At 46.8% G+C, this 12865-nt stretch overlaps 1 protein-coding gene across 3 annotated transcripts in view; it reads left to right on the top strand.

Annotated features, from left to right (window-relative positions):
* The window catches only part of NMNAT3 (nicotinamide nucleotide adenylyltransferase 3), a 125404-nt gene continuing 116519 nt past the window's right edge, over positions 3981-12865 (top strand). The window contains exons 1-2 of one of the 3 annotated variants that reach the window (XM_021069536.1): positions 3981-4257; positions 8099-8298. In XM_021069536.1, coding sequence (XP_020925195.1) covers positions 8283-8298 — 16 coding nt within the window. In that variant the 5' untranslated portion in view covers positions 3981-4257; positions 8099-8282. The remainder of the gene's footprint in view (positions 4258-8098; positions 8299-12865) is intronic. The other 2 variants (XM_021069538.1, XM_021069537.1) reach the window with 2 other exon arrangements.

Genomic DNA, 12865 nt, shown 5'->3' with positions numbered 1-12865 from the left:
GGAGACAGAATTGGTCACTGTCAGAAGACAATGTCAGGGAGAGCTTGTCAGCGGGAATCTTGTGAGGACCTTGGAGGCCACTGGGGAGGACTTAGTGTTTTAGGCTAATTGTTGTAGAAGCTGCTGAGGATTTCTGAGCAGGGGCATGTTGTGGATTGATTCATATATATATATATATATATATATATTTTTTTTTTTTTTTCCTTTCCAGGGCCGCACCTGAAGCATACAGAAATTCTCAGGCTAGAGGTTGAATTGGAGCTGCAGCTAAGGCCTGTGCCACAGCCACGGCAACTCCAGATCTGAGCTGCATCTGAGACCTATACGGCAGCTTGCAGCAATGCTGGATACTTAATGAGGGAGGCCAGGGATGGAACCAGAATCCTCACAGGACACTATGTTGGGTTCTTAACACACTGAACCACAACAGGAACTCTTGATTCATATTTCGAAAGGATCACTTAACTTAATCATCAGGATGGCCAATGAAGCCAAGTTGGCAAAATGGTGGCTTTCTAGTGGAGGCCTTCTTCAGTGTCCATATCAGAAAGACTTGGCATTGGCATTGTCTATTCATTGCCTATAGGAAAAAGTCCCCCCACCCCGGTCATTTTAATAATTCAGAATGGTGTCCTGTGGCTTCTCTTGCCCTTTGAGGGCCCAAAATGGTACCCACCTTTGGAAGCACTTAAAAGGATGGAAAAGTTTGCCTTTTATGATCATTTTAAAAGTCCATCAGTCTCTCTTTTTACATTTTACTTTCACCAAACTTGCCCTTCCTGATAGCTCAGAAGTCAAGATAATGGGCTCATCCAACCACAGAGACGGACCCAGCTTGCAGTCCCATCACAATCTGTCCAAAAGCAAGTTTTCCAGCATGTTCTCAGGTCCACAGAGGTCTTAGATATGCAGAAAGTGCCTCATTAGAACACCATTAGGTGACAGAAGGAAGCTGCAGCAGAGATTTAGCTTGATCTCATTTGGTAACCACATTTATATGCCTAGAAATAATTGGAAAATGTTCAAAATGAGCTAACCTGTGTGTTCCAGTTTTTTTCTCTCTAGAGACCTCCCTCCTTCGGGTCTTTCTCGGGTCAGATAATTCTGAGCCACCTTCTTTACACATCCTTTGCTTTCTAGAGTTTTCCTGCAGGATCAAGCTCCAATTATTTGTAATAGTAGCTGGCTTAATAATGAATCTTTTATTGGACTCCCAAATAAATTACTTGCACTTGAATACTTGTCTCAGGGTCTGCTTCTAAGGGACCCAAACTGAGATGTCCTCTGTGTAAAATCTTCCTCCTTCCTGAGGTGGCATTACCTGGCCACTTCCTTGACTCATCATGGCAGATAGGACTTAGGAGAAATGAAACTTACCTATAAGGGAGAGATAAAAAATATTATCTATTATACCCATAATCTGGTAGCCTTTGTGCCCTCAAATGAAAGGCCTGACTCTCATCAAGATGTCTCTCCAGGATGGATTTCTCAACCCTGCCTCTTACCCTGACTTGGGCCAAGTGAAGCATGGCTATTATATGAAGTTCCTACTTCCCACCACTAGGAAGCACTACTTCATACCCAAGAAGCTAAGCTTCCTCCTAGACCAAGCCTTAATCTTCACTACCCCAGGGAAAGAAGCACCCCTTGGCTGGAAAAGTCATTGCCTATCCCTCTCTTGGTCTCTGTGTCCAGACTCTCCATCCTGACTCAGAATGATTTAGACTTTGGTTTTAACCACCTGTGATTCCAATGCTACACACAGATTCTAAGTCTCTAACCTTTCTTTTTTTTTTTTTTTTGTCTTTTTGGTATTTCTTTTGGCCGCTACTGCGGCATATGGAGGTTCCCAGGCTAGGGGTCGAATCGGAGCTGTAGCCACTGGCCTACGCCAGAGCCACAACAACAGCAACGTGGGATCCGAGCCACGTCTGCAACCTACACCACAGCTCATGGCAACGCTGGATCGTTAACCCACTGAGCAAGGGCAGGGACCGAACCTGCAACCTCATGGTTCCTAGTTGGATTCATTAACTGCTGTGCCACGATGGAAACTCCTAAGTCTCTAACCTTTCTCACAAGCCTCCCACTTGGCAGGGAGACAGAGCAAAGATAATTATCCTCAAATTTTTAAAAATCTTGGTGTGGAAATGGCCTTTCTAAATATGATACAAAGTTTAGAGCAATAAAATGAAAAGAGAAATAAATTTGACCAATATTTAAAATCCTTGGGTTATTAAAAAAAAAAATAAGGTTTTAAAAAAGGGGAGGTGTTTCCGTCATGGCTCAGCGGTTAACAAATCTGACTAGGATCCATGAGGACACAGGTTCGATCCCTGGCTTCGCTCAGTGGGTTAAGGATCTGGCATTGTCATGAGCTGTAGTGTAGGTCGCAGACATGGTTTGGATCCTGTGTTGCTGTGGCTGTGGCTGGTAGCTGTAGCTACAATTAGACCCCTAGCCTGGGAACCTCCACATGCCAGGGGTGTGGACCTAAAAAGCAAAATAAATAAATAATAAATAAATAAGGGGAAAAATTATCCTCTTACATATAGATATGAAGCCACTTAATCTTCCCTGAAGGGTTGTTACCTCCAATTTCAGAGAAGGATCCTGAGGCATCAGAGGTAAAGTGACTTTGCTCAAGGTCACCCAGTTGAGCCACGTCTCACAGAGTAAGGGAGTTACTCCTGATTCTCAGGAGCTGGACAAGGGAGGAAGGAGAATGAATAGGTGAGAAGGGAGGCAGAGCAGAAGAAGGGAAAGGACTGAACTCACCTGGGAGAGAAGGGGTGTCTGGAAGTGGTGGACACTGCTTCTTCAGTCTGAATAAGGAGGGATGGACCAGCCCCTTCACCTACACACTTACTAGGTACTATCTGTGTTCTGCCTTTGCTGATAAGTACAGACCCTCCTAAAAGTGGGGAGAGCATGCCTGTCCAGCCAGCCTATTGGGAGCACCTTGAGGATCTGGTGACCAGACAGGGGCCCAGAGCCAGCTTTACAAAACACTCTATACTAAGAATCCATCACGGATGCTACGAAAGCTGAGAGTTAGGTGTGCAGCGATCACAAGACTTTGGCATCACCCTTGATGTCTCTTTTTGCGCACCTCAGTTCATTCCGTCAGGAAATCCTACTGGCAGAAACATGCACCTTGACCTTCACTGCCCCTGGAAGGACTGGGAGTTATGGCGGGTTCTGGGTGAGCAGAGGAAGAGAAGCCACACTCAGGAAACAAATTCAGGATATAAATTACCTACAAAGATCTCAGAGGACATGGACCTGATTCCCCAAGGCCAAAGGATTTTGTTGTGATTGCTTTTCTCATTCTAAATAAATGTTCATTTGCAAGCCTTTGTTCTGTAGGGCTCTCTAAAACAGCCCTCATTCTCCCCTCCTCCCACAATTGTATAAGCTTCAAGTCCCAGAAAACCTTCATCCACTCCTTGTTTGGGGTCTCAGAGCTCGCCAGGGCAGGACTTGAGAACAGAGGTGTAAATTTGTCAGCAGAAGGGAGGCAGGGGCGCAGTGAGAGAGTAAATCCTCATCTAACATGGCAGAAAGTCAATAGATAAATCAAGAAACTGCTATGTAAGCTTATTTTTTAGCGACCAGGGGGTAACCACGAGAAGAATTCAACACAGGAACTGATGATATAAAGGACTGTATGTGCAGCGCAAGGGAGAGGGCCCTGTTGCTTTCATTATAAGAACATCTCGCTAATTTTATTTTGTAAAAAGTACTTATGCCTTGCTTTGAAATATTTTTAATTCGATATTTTAAAAAAAGTAAAAATAAGGAATAAAACAGAATATAAAACGTAGGAAAATAAAATGCAAACTCTCACAGGAAATAAAAACGCCAGTGGGGGGGGGCGGGCAGTGGGCGGGGCTTTTGAGCAAGGGGGCGGGGCACAGGTCCTGTTCTCCTCGGGGCCCGGCCCTGACGAGAAAGGAAAGCAAGGGGGCGCGGGTGGTTTCTCTCTGACTCCGCCCATCGCGGGGAGCCGGGATCGCGCAGGGTCAAGTTCACCTTAGACCCGCCCTCTCACCCCCAGCGCGGGGGCGGGGCGGGAAGGTCCCGGGCTCCTCCACCGTGAAGGGCGGTGCTTGCGGAGCCCTGCAACAGTCCCCGCCAGGCTACGTGCTGAGTCGCGGGCGGGCAGAGAGCCCTGGTTCTGCACGTCCGAGCCCACAGTTCCCTGTAGGCCTCCAAGGCACGCCGAGTGTCTCTGCGGAGCCCCGCAACGCGCAGGTAAGCGCAACCAGGGCCGCGCCTGTTGACCCCGCCTCTACCCTCGCGGGCGCCCGCGAAAACCTGGCCCGCTCCAAGACGACAGGTGGCGGCGGGACGCGGAGCCCCGTAGACAGTACGGGTCGGATGGACCCCAGAACGCCTTTTCTCTACCGCCGCGTGCAGCCCTTTTTCGGCTCAGCATTATCACCCTTGCCTTTGCACTGCGTGGTTCAAACAGATCCCACCTTAAGTTCTTGCGCACTCAGCAGTTATAAAAAAGTATCCACCAAATCCTGCGTACCCCTGGGCTCAGTACTGGGGATACAGTGGTAGGCCAACGAACAGTGGTGGCCACCCCTCTTGGAGCTTGCAGTCTGGTGGGAGAGACCCATAGCAAGTAGGTATTCTCCACACCTGAGTGTGAAAATTAAAACTGTGAAGATTGGAGTCACCTGTGCTGGGAGAACTTTTAGCCAGAGCTCCCATTTGTAAAGGATGTACTTCAGTTTGAAGAGCAGAGTTCCAAGGTGGAAAACCACAGAGCAAACACATTTTGCTGGGAGAGAGTGTGGCTTGTTTGAGGAAAGGCAGGTCAGTAGTGGCGGGTACAGAGAGCTAGGAGGAAAGCAGGTTTCTCAACTTCCTACTCTGTAAAGTGGCACTGTTCCTGCCCATTGGCAGTTGAGACCCTGAATGTCAATGACTTAGTTGTGTTCTGAGCGTTTGGTGAGTGAAGTAAAGATGAAGACCTCTGTTGATGGAGCAGGGCATAGATCTGGGCTGAACACAGTATTCTGCTGCTGGGCAAACTCACTTCCCCTCTCCTGCAGTCCTGTTGCCTCATCTGAGTCAAATCTCTCAAACAGCTGGGCCTCTAAAATGATGACTGCTTTAGCCATTCATTCTTGAAATATTTAACTGGTGCCCACTTCACACTGGCCTTGTCCTCCTGGAGCTCAGGTGGAGTGGGCCAGGTGAAGGACACTGACAGTACCAGCCTGGTGAACGTGGTGCTTTGGAGAGGGTTTGACGCCCTGGCCTTATCAGGGAAAGCCCCTCTGCTTCTGCCAGAGCCACGTTTACATTTCACAGGAAGCCTCACCTGTCACTGCCAGCTCCACGAGTCCCCTGGGAACATAAGGCTCACACTCCTCAGCTGAGCGTCCTTTCTCACTTTCATAGGTGGTGTCACCCTCCCCCCAAACTGGCCAGAAAACTCCCAAGAGGCAGCAGCTCTGCTGGTCCCTCACTCAGGACCACTAGGGTTTAGGAGAGGTTTTTAGGCTTCAGAAAGCACCTAGCTGGTGACAGCTTGGTGTGTTTTATTGGTTTGAGTGATGCTGATTCCTTCTTTGGCTCAGTTTATTCTGTTGGTGTAGACTGTGGATTTGCTCCATGAAAGCAGGGTGGGGGATCCAGAGAGTGGCACCATTTTTGGGTAGGGGTGAAAAAAACAGAGGAGAAGTGTTAGCAGAAGGGTGCTGGAGGGAGAGGGTGAGAGGGCAGGCTTTGTGCAGCCACTTTGTTTCCCCTCACAGACTTTGGCAGTGCCACCTGCGAGGAACAAAAGGGGAGAACTGGGTTAGGCAGTCACAGACCTGGGTTCAGAGTCTTATTTGTTACTTCCTGGCTCTGTGCCTGACCATGGGCGGGTCTCTTATTTTCTGGTTGTGCAAGCTTAAGACAGTGCTTGGCATCTGGTGGGGCCTGAAGAAATAGAAGCTCCCTCCCTCTTCCCCTAAATGAACTAAAATAGGAGGGGGTTTATGAGGATTTAATGAGGTAATGTACCTGAAATACATAGAGCTGTGCCTGACATGTAGAAATTACTACTGCTGCTGCTGTTGTTATTATTCCTTATTCTGGGCAAAAATTGGTGAAATAGGGCAAGCAGAGGATGGGAGATGGGGCAAAGTAGTGGTTCTGAAGGACTGTGCAGGATGATTAGTGGGGGAGTTGGGTTATCTGTTGTGATGGTTTTACCAGAAACCATCAGCCCCAGCAGGAGAGAGGGATGTTCTTCGTGATAAAGGGCCTTTTGGTCGGAAGGGCTGAGGACTCTGGCCAAAGAAAGCCGCAGCAAAAGCCTCGGGGGGAGAACTAGGTTTGCAAAAGATCTAACACTGCTCCATGCTGACCCCTGCTCCATGCTGACCCCTGCTCTCATATGGGTATGGTCATTGCCTGACACTGGTCCAGGAGCTGTGGCATCCAATTCTGTAAGCCCTATACCCAGCAGAGTACTAGGCCCACTATGAATGGGCACACTTCCCTGTGTTCTAAGTGTGCTGTTAAAAGAAAGGAGTATGGAAATTCCCATTGTGGCTTAGCAGGTTAAGGACCCGACCTTGTCTCTGCAAAGGTGCAGGTTCAATCTCTGGCCTTGCTCAGTGGGTTAAGGATCTGGCATGCCCACAAGCTGCAGGGCAGGTCAAAGATGTGGCTTGGATCTGGTGTGGCTGTGGCTGTGGCGTGGGCCTCAGCTAAAGCTCTGATTCAGCCCTTAGCCTGGGAACTTCCATATGCCTCAGGTGTGGCCATAAAAAGAAAAAAAAAAAAAAAAAGGGAGTATGGAGATAGGGAGAGATAACTAATATTTTTAAGCCTTTGCCAAGGACCAAGCGTTTTCATGTATTTTGCTGCTTAGCGGTAAACACTACAGCTTTTGGAGTCAGATGAACTTGCCCGTGTGACCTCATGTTCATCACAGAAGTTCTCTAAAGCTGTTTTGCACCTGTAAAATGGGAATAATTGCCCCTAACTTATAGGGCTATTGGGAATGCTCATAAACAAGTGTATGGAGTGCCGTCCTCAGTGTGTGGCACGAGGTATGCTAAGTACTCAGTAATAGCTGCTATTATTATTATGATATTGATTAATCCTCCCAATGATCTCCACTGTGATAAGGAAACAGAAGGCCACAGACACAGGTGGGTGGCATTGATTCTGGGCTCAGTCCCGTCCGGAAGCAGAGGCTCTCTGCAGACCCTAACCGGACAGCTTTATATGCATTTCATTCATTACTGAAAGCACTTGACTATGTGAAATCTTAAAAGGAAAAAAAAAAAAAAAAGCAAAATTATAATTTATGTGCCTTTCAAGTTCAGGTATTTTATCATCTAGATAAATCTTCCATGCATCTATGTTAAAACCACTTTGGGCTGTCGAAGCTTTTAAATAAAGTGGCTCATCCTGACCAGTGTCTGTCTTGGCTCGTTTGTCATAGTTCCCTGGTAAAGACAGACAGATCCCATTTTGCAGGGCAGGCCTCAGGTCGGTGGCGCCTGCCCCAGTGTTTTAGCTGTGCGGTTTTATATGGTGTGTTTAACAAACCGCAGTGGAGTCGTGATTCCCTCATCATTGTCTCCCTCTCACGTTCGCCTAGACCCACAGTGCCAATCTGGGAACTAGGAATTGAAAGGCATTCTGTGGCTAGCGTGAAGCTGGGGAAATCTGAGCTTCTCAGTGATTGGTTTTGGGTGAAAATGCCTTGGATGAAGGTGGCAGCATCTTCTAAGAGCTGTCTTCCCTTTCCAGCCGGGAGTGCCATCTCTGGGTCTGGCTTCCTTGCCCAGCAAAGGTTTAATCTCCATCCCTATGCTTGCCTGCTGTCCCTGCTTCTGGCCAGAGCTCCCCTTAAAGCCGGAATCCCTATAGCACCTGCAGGGGGATAGCCTATGGTAGGGACGCCTTTCCAAACCAACCCTGCATTCCCAGAAGGTATCCATTCTCCAGCTGCCGGAATTACCCCCTCTGTAGGGCTATGTGTGCTTCCATAGCCTTTGGACTGAGCATCTCTGGTACCCAACACCATACCTTGCTCATTGTTCTCCCTCTTTCTTCCCATTTTCCCTTCTAGAAATTCTTCAGGCATTCTCCTGGGGCTTTGAATGCTGAGACAAAATGATAGTCTTGACCCTCATTGCAGCCCAGAGACATCGTGAGACAGATGATTGATAAAAACAGAATTAAGCCCATGAACACACACACAACATCAAATTACAAACTGGATTGACTGCCATGGAAGAGAATCCTGGCATGCCATGAGAACACGTAAAGGTGGGACAGATCTAGAAATGTGGTCAGTATCAATACAGATAAGAACAGATCCATAAATATTGGTTGGAGGCTTATATGCAATTATTTATATACCCTTGAAGACCGTGGAATGGTATTTTTCTACAAATTCTGGCAGACAGTGTTTTATGCAGCCAAGGTAATCTTATAAGAATATGTACTTCTTTTCTGGCCACCCCATGGCATATGGAGTTCCCAGGCCAGGGATCATATTTGAGCCACAGCTGCAGCAATGCAGGATCCTTTAACCCCACTATGCCGGGCTAGGAGTCACCCCTGTGTCCTGGTGCTGAAGATGTGCTGCAGATGATCCCAGTGTGCCACAGTGGGAACTGTAAGATGTATACTTTTAAAAGTCATTGTGCTTTGGCTTCACAATGGGAGAATAATGCTAATGCTGCAATTTCCTTAACCCCTTAGAGTTACAGAGCCCCTCCTGGGATGTTGTCTAGTTGGTGCATAAGTTCTCAGCATCTCTCACCTTGGGTGGTGGCAGCAAATGCATGACCAGCTCCCCTGAGGGCAGATCTGGTGTGGTGGGCTTTGAAGCCCTATCCCTTTGGAGTAAGAAGGACCACCGAGAGCCTATTTTTTTCTCCTTCTTTGATACTAGGCACACCAGGTGAGGCTCTAGCATAGGCTTTATCACCTTGCATCTAGAGCCCAGGCATCCCAGGGGAAAGAAGGGCAAAGCCGATTAATCCGATCCAGGTGGGTGAGACCACCTGCCTGTCTGCAGCTGAGGTAGGGCGAGCTGGCAGTGTCCTAACCCTGCAGAGCCACACCATCCCAGCATGGCCCCTGGGGAGAAACCAGCATCTTCCAGAGGGACACCCCGCATGCCTTTAGGCCCATTCGTTCCTCCAAGAACAAGGAGCAAGTCATACTAAAGCCCCGTTTTAAATAAGACGTGATCCAAACAGCCCCAGGAAACATTCTCTCTCCGTGACTGTGTATTATTAGAGTTATTTTATTTGGCCAGTGCGGATGACAAAATACATCTTCGATCCCCACCTGTCTCAGAGGTAGACCTTATTACAAGAGATGAGCTGCCATCTTCCCTAAAGCAAAGGAAAGTTGCATCGTTGTGCAGAAATTGAGAAGGCCTCCGCACCTGTCTCAGTGGGGTGGGTTGACGGCTATTTTCTCAGGGTTCAGCCCTAATAGGATTGTAATCGTGTGGCTCTGAGCCAAGGAAGAAAAAAAGGTGGCTCTGGAACTCTCCCTTCCATAAGGCTGACACACACGATGGTATTTATGCCTCTTGGAAATGCATGTTAAGTGGTAGGTATTTATGAAAAGGGTTCTAAGGAGTAAATGTGCCCATCAGTCAGCCTGGAACTTTTTAGAGCTCCTAAGATGGTTTTAAATTAGAGCCAATCTTCCTTCCTGCCCTCCCCCTTCCGTCAGCATCCCCCACCGCCTTGCTTCCTGTGATAAAAAATGAACTGTCAAGGCGGGACACAGCCCAAGTAGGAGTATGGGAAACCGACTTTCAGAGTTAACATATTAAAGGCAGACGTGCGATGCTTTAGCACCCGGATTCTGGTCCTTCCCACCTTGTCACAGTGTTCAGAAGAGAGGAGTGTGGAGCAGGGCTGACCTACAGGATCAGCCTAATTGCCTCTTAACCACAGCCCCCAGCTGCTCTGCTGGCAGCCAGTCCGCTGCTTCGTGAAAAGCATTGGCAATTGAGGGGGAAAAGAATGATGAAAACAGGTGATGCAAAGTAAGCCGAATTTGGGCTCAGTAGGTGGCATATGGGAGAGAATGAATGTCACTGTCGGTAAGGAAAACCCACCAGGCCAGGTAAAGACCAGGCTTTAAAAGGCCAGAAGTTTCTCTATATGCAGGTGATCATTAGGACAGAATGCCTGTTACATGAATTAGTATATGAGAGTCTAACTTGTGATTATTACGGACTATCAAATGTTCATTTTAAGGATCAGAAATAGGTGTTTATTGCGCCAACCCTGTGCTTGGTTTCAAAGACTACTTTGCTCTTTCATTCTCCCATCTGGCCGCCTTCTATGTAACTTTTATGATGCTCTTGGTCAGTCGTAATATTTCTTTTGTGTAAGAAAAAGGATGCTGGCATCTGTTACCCAGTTTTATTTTATTTTATATTTATATTTATATTTTTATGACTGATCAAATGACTGTACGTGGTAAAAGTAAGGGGGCTGCCTGTTTCAGATGTCACTGAATTACCACTACCCATCTGGAATTCTGTCTTATGAAAATAATTTGAAAAGTGGAAAATGCCACTGTATGAAGATGTGTCATTATTTATAATGGTGAAAACTTAAAAGTAACTTGAATATACAGTATAGGAGGGTAGTCAAGTTATAGAACACCAGGTTGGTGGAATATTTATTTATTTTTGATTTTTTTTTTTTTATGGTCATGCCTGCAGCATATGGAAGTTCCCAGGCTAGGGGTTGAACTGGAGCTGTGGCTGCTGGCCTATGCCACAGTAGCACCAGATTCGAGTTGAATCTGCGATCTATGTTGCAGCTTGCAGCAACGCTGCATCCGTAACCCACTGAGCAAGACCAGGTATAGAACCTGCATCCTCATGCTAATATTTAAAAACAAGAAGGTTAGTAATGTGAGAAGTCACTACCTGCTCAGTGAAAAGAATACTGTTTCACGAAAGATGTGTTCAGGAAAACAGCCTATAAGGGACGCCTCAAAGGGGATAGGAATTGCACCTGAACAATGGAACTATGAATAATTTTTTTTCATATTTAATTTTGCATTGCATATTTATTTAATATTTTAAACTTTCTATATTGTTTTATTGCTCCTATACTTTAAAAAAAAATCCTAAGACAAGCCAAGTTAAATAATGATTTTTATGCTGTTTGCAGTTTTAAGGTCACTGCATTTATGCCCTTCTGATTAAGTCTTTCACTCAACAGTTTCTAAGGCCATGATTGGCTCCCTGCCTCCCTTTCTCTGGTCAAGGGACATACTCTGGGTCCACTGGCTGAGTGGCTCACAGATGTGCCCCACCTCGGGCTGTGTAGACTCAGATTCTCAGGGTTTTTAGGTTGCCACTCCCTGCCCTGAGGCCTCAGAACCCTCTGCCAGTCCCTACTGGGGGTTGGGGATGGGGGGTTGGGGTATGCAACCTTTGGGGGCCTCAATGGGAAGGTTTCAGCAAATTCTGCCACACACACACACTCTCTCTCTCTCTCTCTCTCTCTCTCTCTCTCTCTCTCTCTCTCTCTCTCTCTCCCACACTCCCTAGGTCAGCAGCTGCCTGGTCCAGCCCTACACTGTTCTGGCTCCTTGTCCTGCTCAGGCCTTGGTACTCCAGTAGCGCAGGGCCTGGGTTTACCTTCTTGATGCCTGCTTTCCCTGTGTAGGCCCTGTCCACATGCATCCTCTGCTGCTGCCCAGCGCTGGCAGGGTCCTAGTGCCTGGCCGGTGATATTCTCTAAGGCAGCAGTTCTTGGAGTTCCCTGGTGGCTCAGTGGGTTAAGAATGTGGCATCGTCACTGCTGTGGCTTGGATTGGTGTTGTGCTCCAGGTTCCATCCCTGGCCTGGAAATTTTCACATGTCATGGGCACAGCTGAAAGAAAGAGAGAGGGAGAGAAAGGAAGGAAGGGAGGAAGGAGAGAAGAAGCAATTCTTGAACTCAACTGGCCATATGTTGGGAAATCATGACATGTATCCTTATTTGAGTCAAGGATTCGGGTCTGCATGGCTTATTTGGGAGGAATTTCCAAATAAAGAAGGGAAATCAAGGAGTAGGGGAATGAGCCAGAGAGGCGCACCACAGACCAAGCAGGTAACCAACGTGGACCACTGGAGTTTAAACCTGCAGAGTCTCCAGCAGCCAGTGCTGAGCTGCTCCCTCCCTTAGAAGGAGTGAGTTCTATTAAACTTCTGGCAGCTTCCAGTCATCAGGTAAAGCACCAGGGCAAGGGGATGTAGGTGCTGACATACAGAAGATGCTGGCTTACCTTAAAATCATGAGTCCTGAGAACTCAGAGCACAATACTGACAGCGTCTGCTGTGAGGTTCTTCCCTAAACACCATGAACATGCTCAGTGCACTAAACTGAAGATGACCAAATCCATAATTATGTGCTGAATCCGAGACCCATTTATAATGAGGACTGCATTAAAAGTGACCAACACCCAAAGTTTATGGAAGATCATGGGAAGAAAACGTTATTTTTTTTTAACTAATGAAATGCTTTATTGAATAAATACAATACCAAACAAAATGCATTCAATTCCTTTCTAGAAAAAAAAATCAATTTTAAAGGCCTTTCTAATTCAGGCTAATGACAAACATAATAGAGGCAGGTGCGCTAGTTTAACATAATTGGCTGATTTTATGCAGCACTTAGATCTTTTAGTCCACACGTATATTGAATGATAGAGAACATGTAATACAACCATTTCTACAGAACTAGGAAATACATTTCTAAGAAAGAAAGATTTTACAGACTGCATCTTTTATACCCAACCCGAACAGTCTAACTCTAAAGGGGATAAAGCCAATGATTTTCCTCACAAGAGCTCACACCTC

Source organism: Sus scrofa, chromosome 13 (assembly GCF_000003025.6).
Source record: "Sus scrofa isolate TJ Tabasco breed Duroc chromosome 13, Sscrofa11.1, whole genome shotgun sequence".
Taxonomy (NCBI): domain Eukaryota; kingdom Metazoa; phylum Chordata; class Mammalia; order Artiodactyla; family Suidae; genus Sus; species Sus scrofa.
Note: the sequence above shows the minus strand (reverse complement) of the source record. Positions and strands in the feature narration are given on the sequence as shown.